General features: G+C 65.2%; 1 protein-coding gene across 5 annotated transcripts; it reads left to right on the forward strand.

The window, feature by feature from the left end:
- The first annotated feature begins 1,086 nt into the window (after positions 1 to 1,086).
- Positions 1,087 to 21,721, forward strand: BRD3 (bromodomain containing 3). Of its 5 annotated transcripts, none has more exons than XM_036329174.1 (12): positions 1,087 to 1,233; positions 9,803 to 10,121; positions 10,871 to 11,008; positions 11,787 to 11,934; positions 12,714 to 12,928; positions 14,798 to 15,169; positions 15,589 to 15,717; positions 16,167 to 16,358; positions 17,270 to 17,499; positions 19,616 to 19,908; positions 20,093 to 20,218; positions 21,505 to 21,721. In XM_036329174.1, the coding sequence occupies exons 2-12, from the start codon at positions 9,909 to 9,911 to the stop codon at positions 21,618 to 21,620; spliced, it is 2,172 nt and encodes a 723-aa protein (XP_036185067.1). In that variant the 5' UTR covers positions 1,087 to 1,233; positions 9,803 to 9,908; the 3' UTR covers positions 21,621 to 21,721. The 5 variants fall into 5 exon arrangements, with proteins under 5 accessions (XP_036185067.1, XP_036185068.1, XP_036185069.1 ...); XM_036329175.1 differs by having other exon boundaries at positions 11,841 to 11,934; XM_036329176.1 differs by lacking the exon at positions 11,787 to 11,934 and adding an exon at positions 13,614 to 13,692.
- The last annotated feature ends 1,891 nt before the right edge of the window (positions 21,722 to 23,612 follow it).

A 23,612-nucleotide genomic window follows, 5' to 3' on the forward strand; every position in this document is an offset into this window, starting at 1 on the left:
CATCCCGTCTCTGGCGCTCACCGCTCATCGTAAAGACGCGTGCGTTGGGGCAGTGCAGCGCTTGCACAACCTCAGACACACCCGGTGACCCGGGCTTGGCATGGGTCCCGCCCACGCTCGGAAATGCCACCTCGCAGTGGGCAGGGCCAGCGAGCGCTGAGGAAGATGTGTTGTTTCTGACGTTTTTATGGGGGCGGGGGGGTGTCTAATATACACAACATGCAGCTACCTTAATTTATAGCTGGGTACCATGTACTTATGTATGCAGCCGAGTAATTGCCACCTAAAACAAGATCCGAAAACGTGCCCACCAGCTGATCTTTTCAAATTACGGGAAAAGGGCCCGGGTCCTTGTTTTTATCTTTGGAGCCTGGAATCTCAGGCTAGGGACCTCAGATTCCATGCGTGCCCTCACTGGGCAGGTGGGGAAACTGAGGCTGAGGGAGAGGCCTCCCGGCAGAGGCGGGAACATCTCCTACGCCTCGCCAGTTCCGGTACTTGGGCTCCCCACCCCCCAGGCGTTGTGTGCACGAAAGACGGGTGGGGTGGGTAGGGAGAGGAGGTGGGCAGATGGGGGCGGGGCCGAGCGCAGCTCCTCCCCCGCGGGGCCGCCCCTGCGCGCGCCCGCCGCCCCGCCCCGCCTCCCGTGCGCGCCCCCGCCGGGCTAATTAGCAGCGCGGTTTGTTTACAAACAAGGGCGCTCTGCAGGTGCGCGCCGCCCCGGCTGTGCGCGGCCGGGTTCCAGGGCGACCCCAAACCCCGGGCTCGGAGACCCCGGATGCGTTGGGCGGCGGGCAGGCGGGCGATGGCCGCGCTCCCGCCATTTCCACGCCACCCGGGGGCACCAGGAAATTCGCCCGAGGAGCTCGTCCCCTGCACCGGAGGGAGGGCCGCCCGGGGTCCCCGCCCCGTCGCCGGGGTCGGAGGGGTGGGTGGGCACCCCGCCCCAGCGCGCCCCCCGGGCCGCGTCCGCGGGGCGGGTGGCGGGCGGGGGCGCGCGGGGTGGGGCGCGGCGCCGGCGGGGCCGGGACATGTAGTCCGCGCGCCGCCGCCTCCCCTGGGCAGCCCGGGCGCGGTCCCGGCCGCGGACTACGACTCCCGCCAGGCTCCGCGGCGCAGCGCATGAGCCCCGCTCGGCTCTGGCGCGTCTATTATGCTGCCGGGGCCGGCGAGCCAAAGAGGAGCCGGCCGCGCGGGCCGGGAGGGGACGGCCGCCGGAGCCGCCGAGGCCAAGTACGCCTTTCTCTTGCTTCCTTGCGCGCGCGGGGCGGCGGGCGGCAGCGGGCCGGGCGGGCCGGGCAGCGCGGCCCCGAGTCCCCGGCGCAGGCCGCCGGCGCGTCCGGGGAGCCGGGCGCCCCAGCCTCTGCCGCCGCCGCCTTTGTGCGCGGCCACGATGCAACAAAGCGCGGCGGCCGCCCGGGCCCCCTCTCCTCGCCCTCCGCCCGCTCCCTCCCGGCTGGCCGCGTCCCGGGCTCGGGGGCGTCGCCGCGTCCTGGGCTCGGGGGCGTCGCCGCGGCCGGGGCGCGTAGCCTGGAGTTGGCACGACCCGCGCCAGCCGGCCTCCCGTGCGCCCAGCCTCACGGAAGGGATTTTTCCCCCCTTTCCTCTGCCCGCCATCTTTTGGAGGGGAAACGGGGGAGGACGCGGCGGGGAAGGTGCGCGGCGCGTCCCGGGCCGCGCCGGGCGCTCCGGCGCCACTTTCTTTGCGCGCCCCGCCCGCCACGGTTCCCCGCCGCCGCCGGGAGGCTCGCGCTGGGGCCGTGGACGCGGCCAGGGCGAGGGGCGAGGCCAGGCCCGAGCCCGGCTCTGCGCGGCCGCCCAGAGTTAGAGGCCAGCGGGCGGCGTGGCTTAGGGCAGCGCCCTCCCAGAGTTAGGGGCCCAGCGCCGAGTTGGAGCCCCTTTGCAGGGTCGCAGCAGCCGAGCCGGGAGGAGACGCAGTTCCCGTTTTGAAATCAGCCTGAAAAGCGCTTAATCCGCGCGAGGGCGAGTTGGAGCGGGAGGAGCGGGCGCTGCTGCTTTCCCTCCTCGGGGTGGGCCTGTTACAAGCCCATCGGGGAGCAGTGCTCGCCCCAGACCTCCGATGCCCACATGTTCCGGTGGTTCCTCGTGAATAAAGCTGGGCGCTCGGGGAAGGCGATCCCCTCTCCACAGTTGCTCCTGCGGGGGCAGGGCCGGGGGGGAGGCCTTGGGAAACCTTTTTCTCGGGGCCAGGGGTAGTTTTGCAAAGATAAAAAGTGGGGGCACTGCACGGGGACCCCCTGGGCGGTCCCCTGGTTTATCTTGTGAGTTCTCTCCCTTGGGCCCAATCCCTGAGTGTCCTGCGACCCTTATTTTTGGCCAGAAGCTTTCTGTCCAGAATTTCATAACGTGCCCCCACCCGGTCCCCGTGTTAACCGGGATATTGGCTGCAGAGTTGGGGGTGCGTGTGTCCGTGGGCTAACTCCAGGCTGGAGAGGCCCCCCGTCTCCAGGCCCTGTCCCTCCCCTGCTCCCCCTTTTCCCCTCCCCACTGAGGGCCGGGCAGAAGGTTCTTTATCCCTTACTCTTCCCTGAAAAGTGGGGCTCTGTTCCTGGGTCCACCGAGTGGCTGGAGGAGAGCCTGGAGCCTGTGCGAGGTGTGGCATTCTTCTGGGCGAATTCTTCTTTTAAAGGCTTTTAAGGAGACTCCAGAGAAGGCCTGAGCCCCTGGGGGGGCTGGGGGAGGGGGACATGAGCCCTGGGGAGTTAGGGACTCCTTCCTGACCTCCCCTGCAGCTCTGAATTCGGGCCTTTTATTTGCAAATAAAGGTCTGAGTTCGGCCTTGAGGCCTTGATGTGCTGGTAGTTACAGATCCGGAGAGACTGGGCACGCACTGTGCCTGGACGGGAGGTGGGGGCATTTCTCTGACCTTTCTGGTAACTTGGGGGCCCCATGCCTGGGCATCTGGAAACGCCTCCCAACAGCTCCTGGGGCTTAGAGGCAGCCCCGGCGGGGTCCAGGGAGGAGGGGCTCCTGGGGTGGACGGTAGGCACCTGGTGGTGGCGACTTTGTTTCCGGGAACTGGAATCATTGCTGTTCTAGGCAGCTCACGTGCGCCTGGGAAGTGAGCTTTGCATAAAGGGGTTTGTAAACACAACTCCCGCCTTCCACTCCGCCAGCCTGCAGCGGGCCGGAAAGTGAAAGTGTGTGTGTGTGTGGGGGGGACCACCCCGCTCACCTTCCACCCCGCTTCCTACCTTCCTATGGGCTGGCGAGTTGCCAGCCGACTGTGGTGAGCTGCACGCCACTTCCTGGTTGTTGGGGGAGAGCGTGCATTCCCTCGGGGAATGGGGGAACGGGGAACGGAGAAGGGGGGGGATCCAGAGTGGAGATGACTAACAGGTCCCGCCTAGGTTCCCTAGGTCCCCAGCACCCGGCCTGGCTGGCTTCCTGTCCATGGCTGGTGGGCCTTGGTGTCCTGCGTCCCTTACTTTTGGCCAAAAGCTTTCTGCCCAGAATTTCATAATGTGCCCGCCGCCCCTCGCCCCAACACAGCTTAGGCGGGGAACTTGCCTGAGGCGGCTCTGCAGGTGTCTTGGTTTGGGGGCCGTTCTAGCGCTTGGTTCAGCGGTTTGGGTGGTGGGTGGCCTGTCGGGAGCCCCGCTCCACCCGCGGGCAGGCCCGGGTGCCTGGCGTCTTCGGGTGATGCCACCTGGCAGCACCCTTTCTGGAAGGGAAGCCTAGTGGCGTGTGGCGGAGGGCAGGGCCCTGCGGGCTGCACCTGTGCCATCGGGGAGCTTGGGGGGTGGGGGCTGGTGACTCCGGTCCGCCTGGGTGCCCTCCACCCCGCCTGCCCCCTGCTTCAGGAGGTCAGCAGGTGTCTGGGTCAGGGGTACTGGCCACGGCCCAGGTGGGGACTGGCGCCTGGAGCTGCCTCGGTGTCCCCGTGGTCACGAAGCTCTCGGACGCCTGCACCCCGCCCCGGGGCCTGCGCCCCTGCCGGCAGGGAAGCTCGGGCTCCTAAAGGCGGAGTCACGGGTCAGGATCCCTCGCAGGCAGGGGGGTTAGAGCAGGGACCACGAAACGGCCTCGGCTCTCAGCTCAGTGCCCTGGCCGTGTGCCCCTTCTGCCGGCTTTTAGCTGTTGTATGCGGGAACCAGGTCTAATCTGCCCCCTTTTTCCCCTTTGTTGTTTTTGTGAATCCTCATCCAAGGATGTTCTTACTGGTTTTGGGGGAGAAGGTAGAGGGGGAGACAGACAGACAGCAGTGTGAGAGACACATCTCATGGTTGCCCCCTGCACCGCCCTGACCCAGGATCGTACGTGCCCTCTAACCACGGAGCACACCAGCCAGGGCCCAGTTTACCTCCTTTTTAGGGTCTTTCCAGCCTCGAGTTAGAGCCGGCCAGGAGCTGTTTTGGGGGAGCCCCCTACCCCCTTGCCACAGCCCCTGCAGTGTGGGGACAGTCGTCAGGCCAGGTCAGTGAGGTGCTTGGGGAAGTGCTTGTCCAGCTCCGGGCAGTGTCCCCTGGGGCAGGGGCATGTCGGTGTCCCTTAGTCCGCGTTCTCCCACGTCATGGGAGCTGGGCGTGTGGCCGGCGTGGCAGCATTTCCAGGGTGATGTTTAGGAGGTGATGGCGGGGCCAGAGTGGGGGCTCGCGTGTCTTGTCCTGAGGACGTTGGCGGGCACTCCTGGTGCCAGCCCAGTGCCGGGCGGGGAGCCGGGCTCTGCTGGCTGCGGATCCAGATAAGGCAGGCACCCCTCTGCCCTGTCATCCCAGCTGCCTCCAGGTTGACCCCGCCACGTGTAGGTCTTAGGGGGGGAGACTCACATGACTGTGTCACTGTTGCCCGGGATGACGGGAGCCCCCTACTCCCCTCCGCCCCATGCAGGCAGCCGAGGGCAGAGGGGGCCACAGCGAGTAAAGCCTGCGGAACAGCGTGGCCCGCACGCCAGCACGTGGGCTATAGTGAGCATCCCAGCCCTGGTGGCTGTGGCTTCGGTGGTGGGAGGGGTGCTGGCCTCTGAGCCCTTGGGTGGGGTTGTCAGTGGGGGTGGAGGGTGGGGCGAGGCCATGCTGTTGCCTACCAGAGACCCTGCTTTACCGAGGGCTGCGCCATCCTGGGTCCCACTGCGCCCGTCATGCTGCTGACCCCGCGAGGCAGCAGGAGTGAGGGGCAGGCAGGGGCCCTTTTTTCGGCCGCATTTCTCATCTCCAGTGGAATGAGAGGGTCAGAGGCGTCGGTCGGGGCGGGGCCGCTGCCCGGGGCCGAGGACGATGCCTTGCAGAGGACCGGAACCCCGTGGGACACCCCTTCCTCTGGCAGGTCTGGAATGCCCCGTGCCTCTCCCCAGCTCGGGGTTGCCGACGCCTGCACGGGGTGGCGAGCGGGAAGGTGTCTGTCTGGGTGGCAGTTGTGGGCGAGGCTGGGCCTGGGCGCCAGTGTGCACGCCACCCGAGCAGGTGGCCGGCGGCCGATGCCTTGGCCCCAGGTCTGCGTGAGCCCTGGAAGCTCAGGTGTCCGCCCCTCTCCCTCTGCAGCCCTGGGGGTCGGGTTTGGAGAGCAGGGCGGGCTATGCGGGGACAGCTAGGCTTGGCGGGGGTGAGGGTGAGGGGCCAGGGGCCTCATTGCGGGCAGCCGTGGCCTTCAGGCCCTGGTGGGTGCAGGTCCGGTGCTGGCCGCCCGGGTGCTGGTGGCTCAGCGCAGCACACGCTTGCTCCCGCCCCCTTCCTGTGACTGACAGGACCAGCAGCACCGGCACCAGGCACACCTGGCCGTACCTTTGTTCCAGAATTTTCCAGGGTCGGTGCAGCCTTAGGCGCCCTGAGCCTTGGTGCCCACAGGGCCGGGCCCGCCTGGCCTCTAGGGAGCTCTGCGGACGGCCTGGGCCAGGGAGGGTGGGCCTCTCTTCCCTCCGGGCAGTGGGCGCAGGCCACGCCGTCCCCACTCACCTGCAGGCATTCCCCTTTGAGCCCCGCGAGGGGTCGCGGGGGCAGTGGTGGCCTGGTCTTGGGGAGGGGCCTGCAGGGGTGCCCGTGGGGCCGCTAGGCAGGTGTGATCTAAACCCAAGGGGCGCGGGGACCCTGGTCGGGGCACCTTGCTGTGGGCAGAGGCCCCTCGGGCACCGCGTGCAGGCACTGTTTCCTGCTGGGCATGGCGTGCTCCCTGGATGGGAGGTGGCGCCCAGCAGGGCCCAGCGGGGGGTGGGGGGGTCCTCACCTGCCCGGCTGCCCTCCCCGGGCCCCACGGACGAGGCAGTTGGCTCCGTCTGTCACTGGCGCTGCCCTGCCCTCACGGATCCTGTTTCCCGAGGCTGAGGCCGAGGCTCCAGGGTGGCCGCTGGTCGGAGTGCCTGGGAGGCTGGCCTGGCGCCTGGGGTCTGGGAGCCCGGGCCACACTCCGAGTGGCCCTCCCGGCCTCGGCTCCTGCCCCAGCAGGATGGTCAGGCTTCCCGGGGGTGGCAATGGGGGTCGGTCAGGGGTGAGTTGCCTTGTTCAGGGCCTGGCTCTGCCCCTTCACCTCTGAGCCTCCACCTGGAAGATGGAGCTCAAGTGACCCCCACCAGCTGGGCCAGGAGGGGGCACAGGGAGACGGGGCTGGAGTGATGCAGTGGGGAGCCCCCCTCAGGGGTACAGAGAGTGAGCCCCGCCCAGGAGCCTGTGCATCTGAGCAGGCGGGTGGGCGGGGAGGCCCAGGTGAGCACAGCCCGCCCCTCGCCCTCCCCGGGCCCTCCTCTGAGGTGGTGCTCGCTCCCTGGCTCTCTTCCTACCTCCGCCTCCCCCTCCTGGGCACGGTCCCCAGTTCTCCCTCCCCGCAGGCCCTCGGGTGTCCCCAGGCTGGGTGAAGCCGCTTCTGTCCCTCCCCCAGCCCCAGCCCCAGCCCCAGCCCCAGCCCCAGCCCAAGGAAGGGCTCCTGGCTCTGGGCTGGGCCAGCCTGGGAACGCCCTCTTGGCCCAGCCCCGGCCCACCTTCCAGGCCTTGTCCCCTCCACCCCCAACCCCGCCTGGCTTGGCATCGTGGCAGGAGGGCCGGTGCGGCTGCTGTCGAATTTTCTAGATTTTTTAAAAAATCGATTTTAGAGAGGGGGGAAGGTAGAGGGAGAAGGAGAGAAACATCAATCGGTTGCCTTCCGCACCACGCCCCCCACCGGGGAGTGAATCTGCAGCCTAGGCGTGTGCCCTTGACCAGAAATCGAACCCGAGACCCTTGCGTGCGAGGGCCAACGCTCTAATAACCACTGAGCCACCCGCCAGGGCGCCTTGGTGGTGGTAGACCTCCACGTCGCTGCGTCTCTGTCCTTTACTGGCTCAGTTTGGGGCTGAACCCTGGGGAGGTGTGGGGGTGGGGGTGCTGATCTCATTTCTTCCTGGGAGCCGCACTGGCCTCCCTGGTCTTAGAAGGAGGCCCTGAGCCCCCACCCAGGGAGGGCGGCCGGGGGACAACGGCTCAGTGGGGTGGCGCGCCCGTGCTTTGCGCCGACAGGTGGGCCCTGTGGGGACCTGTCGGGCAGGCCCAGTGGGGCGGGTGTGGCCGGCCGGACCCCAGGGGGACGCGGTGCTGTGCCGAGCGCTCCCTCTTGGGGAGCATGCCCTCCGCTTCCCCTTTAGGGGCACTCGGGGCTGTGGGGCCGGTCCCCACGCCCGGGCAGCGCCCCCGCCCTCGGAGGAGGAGACCCCGCTCCGAGGTACCGGCCTGCTGACCGAGGCGCCGTGGGAGCCCCGACCCTGGCTGGACTGGTTGGTTTGTGTTTTGAGTATTTTTTTCAAAATAGAAATTCCTTCACACTTTTTTTTTTTTTTGTAAGTATCTTCATTGATTTCAGAGAGGAAGGGAGGGGGAGAGACATCCATCCACGATGAGAGAGAAAAATGGATCGGCTGCCTCCTGCACGCCCCACACTGGGGATCGAGCCCACAACCCGGGCCTGTGCCCCGACCGGGTATCGAACCCTGACCTCCTGGTTCATAGGCCGACACTCAACCGCTGAGCCCCGCCGGCCGGGCCTTCCACTTTTCTCTCTTCACGAAGGTAATACGTTCTAAGAAGAAAACCTATTTGTTCAGAAATGAAGCAGAAAGAGCGAAGGCAGCCTCGGGCGCCGGCGTGCACTGTGGGCGTGGGGGCCGAGGGCCCGGGTTCCCGCCGTCCCCCTGCCTCCCGGTGGGTCTCCTTTGCTCTTGTCCACACCTGCGGCGTCGCTGTCCGGTCTAGAGAAGCGTCCAGGGGACAGGCAAGGCCAGGCTGGTGTGTGGCTGCACCCCGAGGCCCCTCTGCCTGCCCGGCCGCTGTGCTGCTCCTGGGCGCCCCCCAGGTCGGGGATGCGTCCCGTGGCCATGGCCGGGGTTGGCTTCCTGCTCGGCCGCAGGTGTGGAGCCGTGGTGGGAAGAGGGAGGGAGGCTGAGGGCCAGGCCAAGCGTGTCCCTGAGTGAGCCGCGCCCGTCTGTCCTTGAGCTTGGAGGAGGCCGGTCTGCACCTGGGCCAGCAGCCTTGGACCCTCCTGCGGGCCCCGTGTCCCCAATGTCACTCTCGGCCCCTGGCTCCCAGGGCCGTGTGGCAGGACTAGGGACCCATCTGACACCTGGGGCTGACTGCACTGGGAGCCCAGAGCTGGGGTTGGCACCGGGATGCCTGGGGCTCTGGGAGGTTTGGGGAGACCCTGGCGGGAGGTGGCGCTGGAGCAGAGGGCCTGAAGGAGGCGAGGGTGTGGTGAGGGTGTGGCCATTGCGTCCCTGCAGCCAGGACAGGAGAGGAGCCACGGGGCACAGTGCGCCCTGCAGGCCAGGTGGGCGGTGCTTTCATGCAGAGGGTCTGAGTGAGGAGGGCCGAACCCTGGAGGTTCATGGCGATCCCAGCAGGAGGCGGGGGCGCTGAGACCGGAAGTGGTCACACTCTGGCCGAGTTCGGGTTTGCCCACCTGCTGGACCTGCTGGCACTGGGCGCAGGGCAGCGAGGTGTTGATGACCCGGGCACGTGCCAGGCTTGGGCTTTCTGTCTGGTGGTGAAGGCGCAGCCTCATCACCGTTGGCACCAGCCGAGATGGCTGACCTGCCCACTGAGCCACCCTGCAGACCGGGTCGCTGCCCCGGGGCTGTGAGGTCGAGGAGCGCGGGCACCACTCACTCTGGGAGGCCGTGGAGGAGGGGAGCCGGGCTCCCCGGGTGGTCGGGAGGTTGGCGTGCGGGTGAGAAGTGCCTGGTGGATGGTGAGCCCTTTCCGCTCGGGGTGGCAGGGCCAGAGCGTAGGGTGCCAGCCAGTGTCTCGCAGTCAGCGCGGGGACAGCCTCAGCTGGCGTGCCCGCAGTCGTGGCGCAGACACGCCACATGGCCCATTGCAGGCTACCGACAGGGTGCTCACCAGCTCCGGGTTCCACCGAGTGTCACAGCCTGGCCGCCATCACAAACCCACAGTCGTTCTCGCGGTTACGGTGGAACCTCGCTCGCTCGAGGGTCTGCCTGGCAGGCTCGGCTCTGCGGGGTCGTCGCTCTGCCTGTGGATCCATCGCTCCCTAATCCTTTAGGGCCTGTAGGATTGCCCGGCCCACTGCGGTGGAGTCGGCCCCGGTGGCGGGCAGTGAGCCGGGCCGGGTCCTTGGCCCCCACCTGGACGGCAGCCGCCTCCCCACCCCTGCGCTGCCCAGGTGGCGCGTACTCAGTTGGCCTTTTGCCACCGAGTCTCTCTGTGCCCTGCTTGAGGCCCTTGAGTGGTTCTGTGGCAGGTGAGGTTGGCGTGACCAGGGCCGTGGGCTTTGCCACGACGGTGCGGTGTGCGGGGAGCTGGTGGTGGCTGGGCGAGGTGGCAGGGCCCCGGGTGACCGCCTTCCTCTGCTGTCCCTTCTCCCCCAGGTGCTGCCTGGTGGGGCCTGGAAATGGGATGTCGCGCCTCCGTGGGGAGGACGCGAGGGCCGCCCTGAGCCGCTGCTGCGACGGCCAGTGAGCACGCCCCCAGACGATGTCCACCACGGCGACGGCCGCCCCCACGGGGATGCCGGTGGCCACAGGCCCCGTGAACCCGCCCCCGCCCGAGGTCGCCAATCCCGCCAAGCCCGGCCGCAAGACCAACCAGCTGCAGTACATGCAGAACGTGGTGGTGAAGACGCTGTGGAAGCACCAGTTCGCCTGGCCCTTCTACCAGCCCGTGGACGCCATCAAGCTGAACCTGCCCGTGAGTCCTCCCGCCCCGCCCCCGCCTGGCCCCGGTTCGAGGACCTGCTTCGCTCCCGGCCTTGGTGCCCGAGACGTGGCTGGTGCTGGTGGGCCAGGCATGGCCCGTGCCTCCAGCCGGGGGACAGCTCAGAGCCCTTAGTGGCCAAGGAGAAAGAGGGGCTACTTGGGGGTACAGAGGAAGGGAGGGCGCTGCCCCCGGTGCAGGGAGAGCCTGTGCCTCATGGTGACAGGAGGGTCCAGGAGCGAAGGCCCCCCTGTGTGCGCTCTGCCCCCCCTCCCCCCCTCTGTGCTTTCCGCTGAGCCGCCGGGGGCAGTTGCTCAGAGCGGCCCAGGTGCTGACCCCGTTGGCGCTGTGCTGAACCGCGTCCAGTGGCTTTCCTCCTTGTACCCACATAGAGGACCCTGTGTTTCAGGGGATGCCCTGGGTCAGCACTTGGTAGCTGGGTTCTGGGCCCGGCCAGCCCTGCCCACCTGCGGGCCCTTGAGCGAGGTTTGGAATGCGGGCGGGGCTAGGGCCCATCCCCAGCGAGACAGCTCCGTGCCTCAGCCCGTGCCTCTCTGAGACCCTCCCTCCACGTAGAACCCCGTCAGCCAGAGGTCCCGAGCCGGCCGAGCGCTCGCCCCAGACCGCACGCCCACCTGCCCTCGGGGCCAGGCCCTGGCCAGCCCCGTCCCCGTGGCAAAGGCTTGGAATCGCGGGATGATGATGTTGAGTCCGTCAGTAACCCTCTGAAATCTCTCCCCTAGGATTATCATAAAATAATAAAAAACCCGATGGACATGGGGACTATCAAGAAGAGACTAGAAAACAATTATTATTGGAGTGCAAGCGAGTGTATGCAGGACTTCAACACCATGTTTACAAATTGTTACATTTATAACAAGGTGAGAAGACGCGGGCAGCGTGGGCCCCGAATGCCCCATGAGCCGCCCACCAGCCAGGGGGCACCTGGGCTGGCCCGGGCGCTTTGCACACTCGGGCCCCGATCCCCACACGTAACCCCCACGCACTGTGGGCCACGTCCCCGCGGGAGGGGGTGAGGCCTTCTAGAAGGAGGTGACACAGACCAAGCGCTTTATTTTTTTAAATACGTTTTTACTGATTTCAGAGAGGAAGGGAGAGGGGGAGAGAGGTAAAACATCAACAGTGAGAGAGACTCATTGGTCGGCTGCCTCCTGCTCACCCCTTACTGGGGATTGAACTGCGACCTCCTGGTTCATAGGTCAGTGCGCAATCACTAAGCCACACCTGCTGGGGGTTCTTAATTTTTTTAAACAGTTTCCACATTAAAATTTACTCTCTTTACCTCCCTCCTGCCCCACCACAATTTCGTTACAAGTTTTACTTACTGGTCTCAGAGAGGAAGGGAGAGACGTGGATTTGTTTTTCCAGTTATTTGGGCATTCATGGGTTGGTTCTTGCATGTGCCTTGACCTGGGGTGGAACTCGCCATTGTGGCGCATGGGAGCGAAGCTCCAACCCACTGAGCCGCCCGGCCAGGGCCTCTTAGCACAGCGGTCGCCAGCCTTTCAGACCGCACGGACCACGGGTCGGCGACCGCCGTCTTACGTTTCTAAGTAGATGTTTCTGAGCTCGGCCAGCGTGTCCTGCAGGCGTGCGGCTCCTTCCCGGCATGTAACCTCGGCTCTCCCGTGTCTTCAGCCCACAGATGACATAGTGCTAATGGCCCAAGCCTTAGAGAAAATTTTTCTGCAGAAAGTGGCCCAGATGCCCCAGGAGGAAGTTGAATTATTACCCCCTGCTCCGAAGGGCAAAGGCCGGAAACCGGCTGCAGGAGCCCAGAGTGCAGGTAACGGTGCGGGTGGTCCTTCCGTCCCAGGGCCGGGCCCTCAGCCCCTCGGCCCCTCGGCTCCTCGGCTCCGCTCCCCGTCTGACGTCTGGGCAGTGGTGACTTGCACTCCAGGGCCCGGTCTCAGCCGTGGCCGCGGCCCGTCCGGGACACGGGGGCCTTGGTGGGGCCCGTCTGCCCTGGAGCACTCTGGGAGGAGTGGAGTCTTGCTACGTCCCCATGCTCCTCCTGGCCCTGGCTCCGAGGCCTCCTCTTCTGGAGTCCCTGCTGCCCCCTTTCCCCCCTGAGGACGTTGCCCCTTTAGCCTTGTATTCTCTCTGACGGGAGGGGTTGTGCCACCTGTTGGGGAGCCCTACGGTCTCACCTGGTCCCGGAACCCGGCAGGGAGGTGCGTCCTGATGGAGAGGCGGCCGGAGGTGGCCGAGCCCTCGAGAGAGGCCAGGCGGGTCGCCAGCACTGCTGGCCATGCCGGGTTGCAGGTGGGGACTGCGGGTGGTCTAGTAGCTCCATGCGGGTCACTCCGATGGCTCCTGATGGAGTCGGGGTTACCCCCACTTCTCAGGCGCAGGCCTGGCTCTTACCTGCTGGGCTGCGTGGCTTCTCCCGGCCGGAGGGGGAGGCCCTTACTTGTTGGGTGAGCACCCACGGAGGCGGCCAAGGTGCAGGGCTCCTCCGACATCGGGCCGGCAGAGGGGACGGTCCAGGAAGCTTCTGGAAGGACAGCGTTTGCCCCGCCTGCCCAGGAGCCTGGCCTGCTCAACCTCCTGTCCTGTCCTCAGGTTCGCAGCAAGTGGCGGCCGTGTCCTCTGTCTCCCCGGCGACCCCCTTTCAGAGCGTCCCCCCCACTGTCTCCCAGACGCCCGTCATTGCTGCCACCCCTGTGCCAACTATCACCGCAAACGTCACTTCAGTCCCTGTCCCCCCAACTGCTGCCCCACCGCCTCCGGCGACACCCATCATCCCCGTGGTCCCTCCCACGCCTCCCGTCATCAAGGTGAGTGTCCAGGGTTCCTCAGGGTTCCCGGATTTGGACTGGGGTGGGGGGGGGGGAGCGGGCAGGTGGGGACTCTGCCACTGTCCCTGGCCACCGGCCGTGTGCGTGTCGGGCGTCTGGTGCACGTGACTTCTGGATGTTTCTCGCCGGGCCTGTGATGCAGACGAGGCGACCGAGGCTCGGGGGCTGCAGGTCACATGGCTGGCGAGGGCAGGCTGCACTCGAACCCCAGCTTCTCTGCCCTGACACCGGGCCTTGGCGGTGCACGGGGCCAGGTGGGGAAGGCGTGCGAGAGGAGGGTGGGAGGGTCCCGGCCCATCCTGCCCCGCCCTGCTCACACTCGGATTTTCAGCCATCAGCGTGGGGAGGGCGATCGCCTCCCCCTGCATCGTGTGCCCCTTAGTGTGAGCCCCTGCACCTTCGTCTCCCCGCTCACCTCTCCCCCTTCGTCTCCCTGCTCGCTCGCCTCTCCCCCTTTGTCTCCCTGCTCGCTCGCCTCTCCCCCTTTGTCTCCCTGCTTGCTCGCCTCTCCCCTCGCCTGGGTACCTTTCACGTGGGACTGCCAGGCCAGTCTGGGCTTGGCGCAGGTGCTCCGCCCGGTCGGGGCTGGCGGCTGCCGTCCTGCTCACTCCCAGCAGCCGCCAGGCACTGACATGTGTCATCTTCTCCGGTTTGACCCTCGCAGCGACCCTCTGGGGCAGGCAGTGTTCCCCCATCTTACAGATGAGGAAGCAGGCGCTCAGAGGGTTAATGGCTCCCCGCAGGTAACATGCTCCTCCGTGGCCCCCTGACCCCCCGGCCTTCATTGCCTGCACTTCTGGACGGCTCCTGGCCCGGCCGCCACTGCCCGCCCGGCTGGTGTTGGAGCATGTCCTGTTTGCCATGGCCAGACCAGCCCCCTGGGCCCCTGCGCACATGCTTGGCTTCCCTGGGTGCCCGTCAGGAGTTTGTGGAGAGCCAGCTCGGGCCCCTGGCAGCCGGGGGTCGGGCTCGTCTGGGGCAGCGACCGTGGTGGCTGTAGACAGCAGGCCTGTATGAGGCCATCCGCCCAGGCGCGCGTGGCTCGTGGCTCGTGGCTCATGGCCTGTGGCCTCTGCCTGAGCTGAGACGCAGGAGCCGGCTGAGTGGTCTCGGGGACACCGCACCCCAGCTCGGGCACATGGCCTCGAGGCCCCAGGGCTGCTGTTGTGCCCAGAGAGACCTGCGGGCCCCGTTGCCCTGGCATTACACATGCTCTCACCGGACACACCCACTCCAGCTCGGGGTGTTTCAGCATCACGCCCCCACCCCAGAGGAGAAGCCCTAAGGGCTCCCACTGCCTTCAGGGTGGAGTCCAGACCCTCAGCCCCTGGTGTCCCCGCCCCCACCCGCATGCCTTGCCCTCACCTGCTCCAGACAGTTGGCCTGGCGGGCGTCGGTTTTGAGGTCCTTGTTGGAACGTTCCCTCTGTCTCTGTCACCCCTGAGCCTGAGTCCTGCTTGGTGAGGATCCCGATGGCGGCCTCTCGGTCACACCTGACCCGGAGCCCCTGGCGCAGCCGGCCCGGGTGCTGGTCGGGACGGGTGGATTGCATGCTGCACCTCATGGCTCAGGTGTGCTGAGCTGCTGGGGCCTGGGGCGCAAAGGGAGAGGGCAGCTCAGGGAAGGTTCCGAGTCCAGCCTCACCACTGCCAGCTGTGTGACCTTGGGCCGGCGACGCGGCCCCCTGAGCCTCCGTCCCCATTGCGGGGGCAGCTGGGAGGATGGACGCGGCCGAGCCGGCATGGCTTTGCTCGGTGCCTGGCCGGGAGTCGGTGCTCCAGGGCAGCTGCCACGACTCAGTCTCAGCTGGCTTCGCCCTGGCGCTCACTGGTGGTTTTGCTGTCACAGAAAAAGGGCGTGAAGCGGAAAGCAGACACGACCACGCCCACGACATCCGCCATCACCGCCAGCCGGAGCGAGTCGCCCCCGCCGCTGTCGGACCCCAAGCAGGCCAAGGTGGTGGCCCGGCGGGAGAGTGGCGGCCGGCCCATCAAGCCGCCCCGGAAGGACCTGGAGGACGGCGAGGTGCCCCAGCACGCGGGCAAGAAGGGGCGGCTGTCGGAGCACCTGCGGCACTGCGACAGCATCCTCAAGGAGCTGCTGTCCAAGAAGCACGCGGCCTACGCCTGGCCCTTCTACAAGCCCGTGGACGCCGAGGCGCTGGAGCTGCACGACTACCACGACATCATCAAGCACCCGATGGACCTCAGCACCGTGAAGGTGCGGGCGCCGGGCGGGGCGGCCTCGGCTGGGCATGCGGCTCCCTGGGCCGCCCGCAGCCCCCGCAGGGAGGGTGCTCTGCCCGGCGGCGCTGAGCTTGCAGCTTCCTGTCCTCCAGCCCCTTGATCCCCACTTCCTGTTTCCTTCACTTTCCTCCATCCCCCATCCCGGAGCACTGCAGGTTTCTGTAACGGGTCGGGGGCAGGGGGAGGGGGCGAGGAGGCCCTCCCAGTGGCCACGCCCTCACCAGACAGAAATGGGTCCGAGCTGAAACCCAAGCCTGGCCCGCAGCTCCCATGCAGGGCTTCCTGCCCGGGGCTTCTCTGGGCTCACATGGGGGTAGATGTGTGAGCAGGGCCGTCTGGCTGCGCCCAGGACGCTGGGCAGTGCCCCTCACGCCCCGCCGCCGTCTGTTACAGAAGAAGATGGACAGCCGCGAGTACCCGGACGCACAGGGCTTTGCGGCCGACATCCGGTTAATGTTCTCCAACTGTTACAAGTACAACCCGCCCGACCATGAGGTGGTGGCCATGGCCAGGAAGCTGCAGGTAACCCGGGCGCTCTTGGGGGCTGGAGGTGCGGTCCGCTGGGCGAGGTGGGGTCCGCAGCTCCGGGTGGGGCCCTAGGGGAGACCCCGGTGTCTCAGGACGTCCAGTGGGAGGCCCGGAGCCGTGTCCATTGACGTGGTGGCCCAAGTGCTGGCCGGCCGCCACCTGCTTCCTGGCACTTGGTGCCAACAGCCCCCTCAGCCTCCCGGGAGCTACAGACTCGGGTGGGGGCAGCGTGCAGGACATTCCGGTCGAGGGGGAGGGAGAGGGCCCGTGTCGCTCCTGCAGCCTCGCTGACCGGAGGTCTGGCCAGTTTCTGCGCGGGGGGTGAGGCCTTGGGGCTGCGGCAGTGGACACTCTGAGGTGACGGCGGCCTGGGCAGCACGTGGGAGGGAACCGCTGTGGGAGGGCGGGCATCCAGGGCTCAGGCAGCCCCTGCTCTCTCGCAGGACGTGTTTGAGATGCGGTTTGCCAAGATGCCGGACGAGCCGGCAGAGGCGCCCGCGCTGCCGGCCCCCGCAGTCCCGGTGGTGAGCAAGGGCACGGAGAGCAGCCGCAGCAGCGAGGAGAGCTCCTCCGACTCGGCCAGCTCGGACTCGGAGGAGGAGCGGGCCACGCGGCTGGCGGAGCTGCAGGAGCAGGTGAGCCTCACGCCCTGCCAGCGGCCCCGGAGGTCCTTTCCCGCAGCGCCGGGGGGCAGGAACCAGGAAGCGCTGCTCTGAGGCCCCGCGTCCTGCCTGCCGGCCTGGCCCCGCGGTACTCCGGAGCTGTGGTGGGCCCGGTGCCTCGCGCTGCCCGGGAAAGGCCTGGCGGGAAGGCTCTGGCAGCAGCCACGCGGGGTGCAGGCTCTTGCGGGAATGAGGCTGCCCTGCCCTGGCCTCTGACTCAGGGCCCCCTGCCTCACTCTCCTCATTTTCAAGTTGGGGCCAATGCTCCTGGCGGCCTGAGCTGTTCTGGCAATGGAACTGAGAAAAACGTGAATTGTTTCCCCGCATCAGGCAGCCAGCAGGTGCCTGACATCTGGGGTTCTGGCAGGGAGAGGAGCAGAGTGGGTGGGCCTTTGACTTTGACCTGAGCTGCCTCAGAGATGACACTGCCGGGAAGACGGCTGAGCGTGGCCTGCTCCCCGCCCCTCGTGCCCGGGGGCTGCCGGGATGAGAAGCACAGAGCGCTTAGCACGCTGCCTGCACGCGTCGGCACCGGACCCTTCCACCCCTGGACCTGCTGTGAACACCGCCTTTGTGCAGCTGTTTCAGCCTCTGTCTGCCTCATCTAAACAATAAAAACGAATAAGAAAACCGTCAGCCACCATTTACCGAGTCCTTACTGTGCCCCTGCCCCAGGCTGCGTGTTTTATCACCAGGCTGGTCTTGCTGCTCTTTGCGCCGCCTGTGAACAGATGCCTTCCGCAGGTTACCTGAGGAAACAGGCCCGGCGACGGGCCCGCTGGCATGGGCAGTGGGGGCAGAGCCGTGGCTCCTGGGCCTGTGTGGCCCCCGGTGCGAGGTGGCCAGGTGTGCCCGGGGCCCGCTCAGCGCCTGCTCTTTTGCAGCTGAAGGCCGTGCACGAGCAGCTGGCCGCCCTGTCTCAGGCCCCCGTGAACAAGCCAAAGAGGAAGAAGGAGAAGAAGGAGAAGGAGAAGAGGAAAAAGGACAAGGACAAGGAGCGGCACAAGGCCAGGTCCGAGGACGAGAAGAAGGCCAAGGCCGCCCCTCCCTCCAAGCAGACCCAGCAGAAGAAGCCTCCCACCAAGAAGGCCAACAGCACAACCGTGGCCAGCAGGTGGGCCCACCGTCGCCCTGGCCCTGGGAGCCCGGGCCTCGTGCCTTAGGGGCTGTGTGTGGCGGGAGGAACGTTGGTGTGGGGCTCAGCATGGCTCCGTGGCTGCGAGTCCTGGTGGCTCAGAGCCTCGGCCGTTACACAGATCTCAGGGCGGGGCATTGGTGTCCTTGTCTTGTATCCCCCCCTATGCCCTCTTCCACCTTTTCTTTCCTCCACCACCAGCACCACGAGACCATATATATATATATCCTATATAATAAAAGCCTAATATGCAAATGGACTGAACAGCAGAACAACCGGTCGCTATGATGTGCACTGACCACCAGGGGGCAGACGTTCAATGCAGGAGCTGCCCCCAGCGTGCAGGCCCTAGGCCAGCCAAGGCAGGTGCCAGCAGGGGGTTCCTGATCGCCCTGCCAGTCACCCCACAGAGGGAGGCAACTGGCAGTGGTGGGGGCCGGGGCCAGTGATTAGGCCCCCAGTTGCCCCACCGCTCACCTGACAGGTTGGCCCTGATCGCGAGCCAGGCCTAGGGAACCCTAGCTGTGCACGAATTTCGTGCATGGGGCCCATAGTGTGTGTATGTATATGTCTATATGTACGTGTGTATTTTTTTTATTGCTTTCAAGAGGAAGGGAGAGGGAGAGATAGAAACATCCATGGTGAGAGAGAATCATTGATCGGCTGCCTCCTGCACGCCCCCCACTGAGGATCAAGCCTGCAACCTGGGCATGTGCCTTTGACTGGAATCCAACCTGGGACCCTTCAGTCTGCAGGCTGACGCTCTATGCACTGAGCCAACCAGCCAGGGCAAGACCTTTTCTTATATTTAATGCTATTCATTTCCATCTAAATGCTACCCCACAAATTTAAGAAGTGTGTTTATTTTCCAAATGTTTGGGGATTTTTCTGGTTTAATGCCATTAAGGTCAGTGATGAACACTTTCAAAGTTGTTAAGACTTGTTGTCTGGCCCAGCGTTGGTGAAGGTCCGTGTGCACTGGAGGAGAAAGTGTGTATTCTCCGCTGCTGAGTGGCCGTCAGGGAAAAGCAAACAACAGCCAACAGGCAGAAACCTGGTCAGGCTGACCCAGGTGGTCGTCGACGGGCTGGTCTCTGCTCCCGCTGGCTTATTTGTTAATTGCCAAGAGGAAGTAGCCTAATCCCCCAGCTCCAGCTGTGGCTTTCCTGTATTTCTCTTGGATTCTGCTTCCCGTATTTGGAAGCTTGGCGGTCAGGTGCACACGCCTGCAGGACGGCGACGTCCCCGTGGCCAGGTGGCCCTGTTGTCATCATGCAGCGTCCCTCTTTCTCCAATGACGTTCCTTTTTGTGAAGTCTCCTTTGTCTGAAGTTAACTTCGCTTCTGTAGCTTTTCTTTGATCAGTGTTCGCATGGTCGATTTTCCCCCTCCTCCTTTTTACTTTGAACCTACTTCTGTCTTTATATTTAAAATGTAAGTCGGGTCTTTTTTTTTTTTTTTAAATATATTTTTATTGATTTCAGAAAGGGAAGGGGAGAGAGAGAAACATCTATGATGAGAGAGTATCATGGATAGGCTGTCCCCTGCATGCCACCTACTGGGGATCGAGCCCGCAACCCTGGCATGTGTCCTTGACCGGAATCGAACCTGGGACCCTTCAGTCCGCAGGCTGACGCTCTATCCACTGAGCCACACCAGCCAGGGCAGGTCTTGTTTCTTATACAACCTGCTCGTCCTTTTCTTTTCGTTGGTGTGTTTAGACTGTTTATATTTAATGTAACGGTTGGTGCCCTAGGGTCTCGGTTCACCGTGCATCATGCCCTGCCTGTCCCCTGTTCTTACTCCTCGTCCCCTTAGCTGCCTTCTCGTGGCGGATTTGGACGTAGGCAGAGGTCAGTGTTTGACCTGCTGAGTTGGAGATGCCTGTGGGGCTCTGAGGCTAGTTGTTTCCTGGGTGAGGCCTGGAACCCAGCCAGCCGGGGGCAGCCTCAGGCAGCCAGCCTGGCTCCTCTGCTTGGGCCTCACCTTGGGCAGGGGCCTCTGGAAGAGCCAGGAGGGGACGGAGCCGGACAGAGGGGAGGGGAGGGCCAAGGGGACGGGCGCCACGCCACACCGCTCCTTGCCTCCTGCCTCAGACAGCCGAAGAAGGGCGGCAAGCAGGCGTCGGCCTCCTACGACTCGGAGGAGGAGGAGGAGGGCCTGCCCATGAGCTACGACGAGAAGCGCCAGCTGAGCCTGGACATCAACCGGCTGCCGGGGGAGAAGCTGGGCCGCGTGGTGCACATCATCCAGTCGCGGGAGCCCTCGCTCAGGGACTCCAACCCCGACGAGATCGAGATCGACTTCGAGACCCTGAAGCCCACCACGCTCCGGGAGCTGGAGCGATACGTCAAGTCCTGTTTACAGAAGAAGCAGAGGAAGCCGCTCTGTAAGTCGGGGGCCTGGCCTCGCGCCCCCCCCCCCCCCCCCCCCCCCCGCGGTCCAGCCCCTCGCCCTCAGCCCCTGGCCCGGCCGAGCTCGGCTGGGGACCGAGGTGGGCCGGCGGGTGCGCTTGGCTGCCTGTCCCTCCCCCACCCCCACCCCGACCGGCTCAGCCTCGGCTTCTCCCACAGCCACCAGCGGGAAGAAGCAGGCGGCCAAGTCGAAGGAGGAGTTAGCTCAGGAAAAGAAGAAGGAGCTGGAGAAGCGGCTGCAGGACGTCAGCGGGCAGCTGAGCAGCAGGAAGCCCACCAAGAAAGGTACCGGCCGGCAGCGGCCGGGGGCGGCGGGCGTGCTGGCGGCCGGGAAGGGGGGAGGGGGGTACCGGGCGGGCGTGGCCGCAGACCCGGCTTGACTTGGTGGCTCCACCACGTCACGAGGTCCGATTTCCTAGCTGTGAGCTGCCGCCCAGCGCCCGCCCCGCTCAGGGCTGGAGACCCCCTTGGCTCACCCTGGGGAGGGCAGAGCGGTGCTCCTGCGCCTGCCTGCGCCCTGACTGATGGGCAGCATCTCTGTGTCGGCAGGTGGGGGTGCTCAGCCCACCCCCACCCCATCGGCTCCTCGTCGCAGATTGCGTTCATTTTTCCCGCCTCTGGGGTGTTGGATGGTCGTATTGCCTCTGAGCTGTATGTGCTTGTTTATTTTTGTTTACTTATCAGCATATTTTTCCTAAGTAACTTCTACGTGACAGTAGTACAGATGTCCCCATCTGCGCTATATTCACTCACCACCCTTCCGACACCAGACGGTGGGGCTTTCTCAGCCAGTTGCCCAGTCTCCACCTGGATACCCGGGAATTCAGTTCAGGCTGACACTGTCCTCAGAGTCAGTGCAGGCCCGTAGGGCGGGGCTCGGCCCACAAGGGCGCCCGCCTCGCACTCCAGGTGCGGTCCCGGCTTCCCGCAGCGCTGACCCACCTGCTGGCTGCACCCGAGGGTGCCCGAGACCCCCTCCTCCACGCGGTCACGTGCTGCACGGCTCGCAGAACTCAGGCGAACGCGTTGCCTCCTCTCAGGGCCGTGATACAGGGTGTGACCCAGGGGTGACAGCCGGGGCTGGGGACCAGGAGCTGCCTGGCCCTCTCGGACGGCCACCCTCCCAGCTCCATGTGCTCCCCCCCCCCCCCCACATGGGCTGGGGCTCCGAGTTCCCGCCTCCTACATGGCTTGGTCCTCCCGGTGACCAGCCCCACCCTGTGGCAGTCCGGGGGCCCCAGCCAGACACTCATTACTATAAACTTGGGGTGACCAAAGGATCTTACAAATAACAAGACATTCTTACCCTCCCGGCGGTCAGGGGTCTCAGGACAGACCCACAGACGTCTCATGACTCACAGCCTCATTAGCGCCCCCTCCTCTTCCACAGACACGTGTAGACGCTCATCACGTGACCAGGCCGAGGCGTGGGTGGGTCGTGGCGTGTGTAGCGGGTGTGAAACTGGATGTGCTGCAAACGCCGATGGGTGACGGCGTGGTGGAGCACGTGGCGGGGAGGGGGGCGATCCAGGGCCGCGGGAACAGCCTCTCACCCGCTGCGTCTCCCCCAGAGAAATCGGGCGCCACGCTCCCCGGAGGGCCCTCCCGGCTCAGCAGCAGCAGCTCCTCGGAGTCGGCGAGCAGCAGCTCCAGCGGGTCCAGCTCGGACAGCAGCGACTCGGAGTGAGGCGGCCGGGCCTGGCCACTCAGCCCGCGGCCGCCGCCCGCCGCCACGCCGCCCGCCGCAGTGCCCCCCCTACAGTCAATATACTCCTTCCGTTCACGCTGTGCAGGTCTCTCTGTCACCCAGTCCGGCCTCCGCCCTTGTCGCTTTCCTAGGTCAGAGGTCGTGGGTCCCGGACGACGAGACGGTGCGCGTCCGCATCACGTCTTTTCTTTGCCACTGAGCCCGAGGGCTCGGAGATGACAGCTGCAGGCGCTGACCTGGTGGCCGCAGGAAAAGGAGGGCGATGCGTCGGAGTGTCCCTCCCTGCAAAGCCCTGTCCCAGGCCCGCGCTGGCCCGGGAGCCGCCTCCACGCAGGGTCTCCGAGGCCCTTCTGTCTGGAAGCTGTTGGCTTCGTCCCTTCCCCCTGGTGTCCGAGGGCCGCCGCCTCCTGCAGGGGCCGAGGGCGGTTGGCCCGCCTGGGAAGTGGTGCTGGGCCAGGCGGGGTTCCTCGTGGCTCCGACTGAGCTTGGGGGGGGGGGGGGGGACACAGCCAGGGGCGTGCGTGGAAGGGGCTGTGGAGGTTTTCTGACCTTTGTGACGCCAGGAGCTCCCGGGTGGGGGTACAGAGGCTGCGTGTGCAGGTTTCATACACTGAAACTTTTACCTCAACTTAAAAAAAAAAAAAAAAAGAAAAGATTAAAAAAAAAGGAGACTTTTTTGTAAGGTTCAGCAATTTTCTACGAAAGCCCCCCCTATGTGTGTCCCCACCTCGTCAGCGCTGCCGCGGCCGCACACTCCAGAACCGCTGTCCCACTCATGTATATATGAATACTTTATTTATTAACACCATTGGTCATTTTTTTAAAAAATAGAAAAGAAAAACAGAAAAGAAATGCATTAAAAAAAAACAGCAGAGATGCAGGCCTCTGGGCCTGCGGAGCCCAGCGCTCCCGGTGCTAGTCCCTGCGGTGCTCGGCGGCGGGCCGCGCTGTGTGACGTGACGGCGGAGACCGCCAGGCGCCCCCGCTGCAGCTCGCCTGTCCCTCGGCTTGTGTAGGTGTTTTGTACTCTCCTGGTCGCCCTCGGACTGTTTTAAAAGAACCCGGTTTAGGGAAGCCCAGCTATATAATATAAACTTTGTAATCTGAGAGGGGGAAAATGTATAGTAAATCTAAGCCTTGATTTTTAACTTTCTATTGTAAAGAAAAGAATAATAATATACAGAGTTTAACAGAAGGTTATGTTCTGGTTTTGTGTTGCCCGGAGGCTCCCGGACGGCCTTTGAGCGCAGGGATGCCCGCACCGCCGGCCTGGGTTCCAAGCGCCGTGGCTCCGGCCAGGAATGCACGCTCGGCCTTCCCGCCCGGCCCCCCAGCCCTGGATGCGGGCCCCTCACCTCCAGGCCTCCTGGGGAGGCGCTGCGCCCCGCTGCCCCACGCAGTCTTCCAGCCGCTCTCGGGGGGTCAAACAGCCTCTGGCTCCAGGAGGGCCCCCCCACAGGACTACACAGGGCCCCTGCTGAAGCCTTTTCCATTCAGCAGAAATGGCTGAGGCGGGGCGTCGCCCAGGTGGCCCACGGGGCGCTTCCCGTGTGGGTGCGGAGGTGCAGCCGCGGTGTGGCCTGTGCCGGTGCCGGTGCCGGTGGGGCTGGTCAGCAGTGCCCGAACAGGTGGCGACTGTAAGAACCGTGGCATGGTCCCGCCCGCGTCAGCCCTCGTGGCTGTGGGTCCCCTCGTGGCCGTGGGCCCACGGTGGCTCCGCTGAGGGTGCGGGGGGTGGAGTTCCATTTCCCTGACTCCTGGGGACTCCGACACTTGGTGAGTTCTGGGCCAGCTTGTTAAACTTTTAAGTTTTGTTTATAGGAAATATATAAGTGGGTTTTAAAACTTGCCATTTTTAAAGTTTCCCTAGTTTTTCGAAGTGTTTTCTAAACAGGCCTTTGGTGGCATATTTAACCCACGACTAAGGAACCAGTGCCCGATGGGCGAGCAGGGTCTCACGTGATGCCTGGG

This window comes from Myotis myotis, unplaced genomic scaffold (assembly GCF_014108235.1).
Source record: "Myotis myotis isolate mMyoMyo1 unplaced genomic scaffold, mMyoMyo1.p scaffold_m19_p_12, whole genome shotgun sequence".
NCBI lineage: Eukaryota > Metazoa > Chordata > Mammalia > Chiroptera > Vespertilionidae > Myotis > Myotis myotis.

Bases quoted from the DNA above. Each gene is read 5' to 3' on its own strand.
- BRD3 (XM_036329174.1), top strand. From the start codon at position 9,909: ATGTCCACCACGGCGACGGCCGCCCCCACGGGGATGCCGGTGGCCACA. The intron at 11,935-12,713 runs GTAACGGTGCGG...TCCTGTCCTCAG, and splicing joins TGCAGGAGCCCAGAGTGCAG to GTTCGCAGCAAGTGGCGGCC. The intron at 15,718-16,166 runs GTAACCCGGGCG...GCTCTCTCGCAG, and splicing joins CCATGGCCAGGAAGCTGCAG to GACGTGTTTGAGATGCGGTT.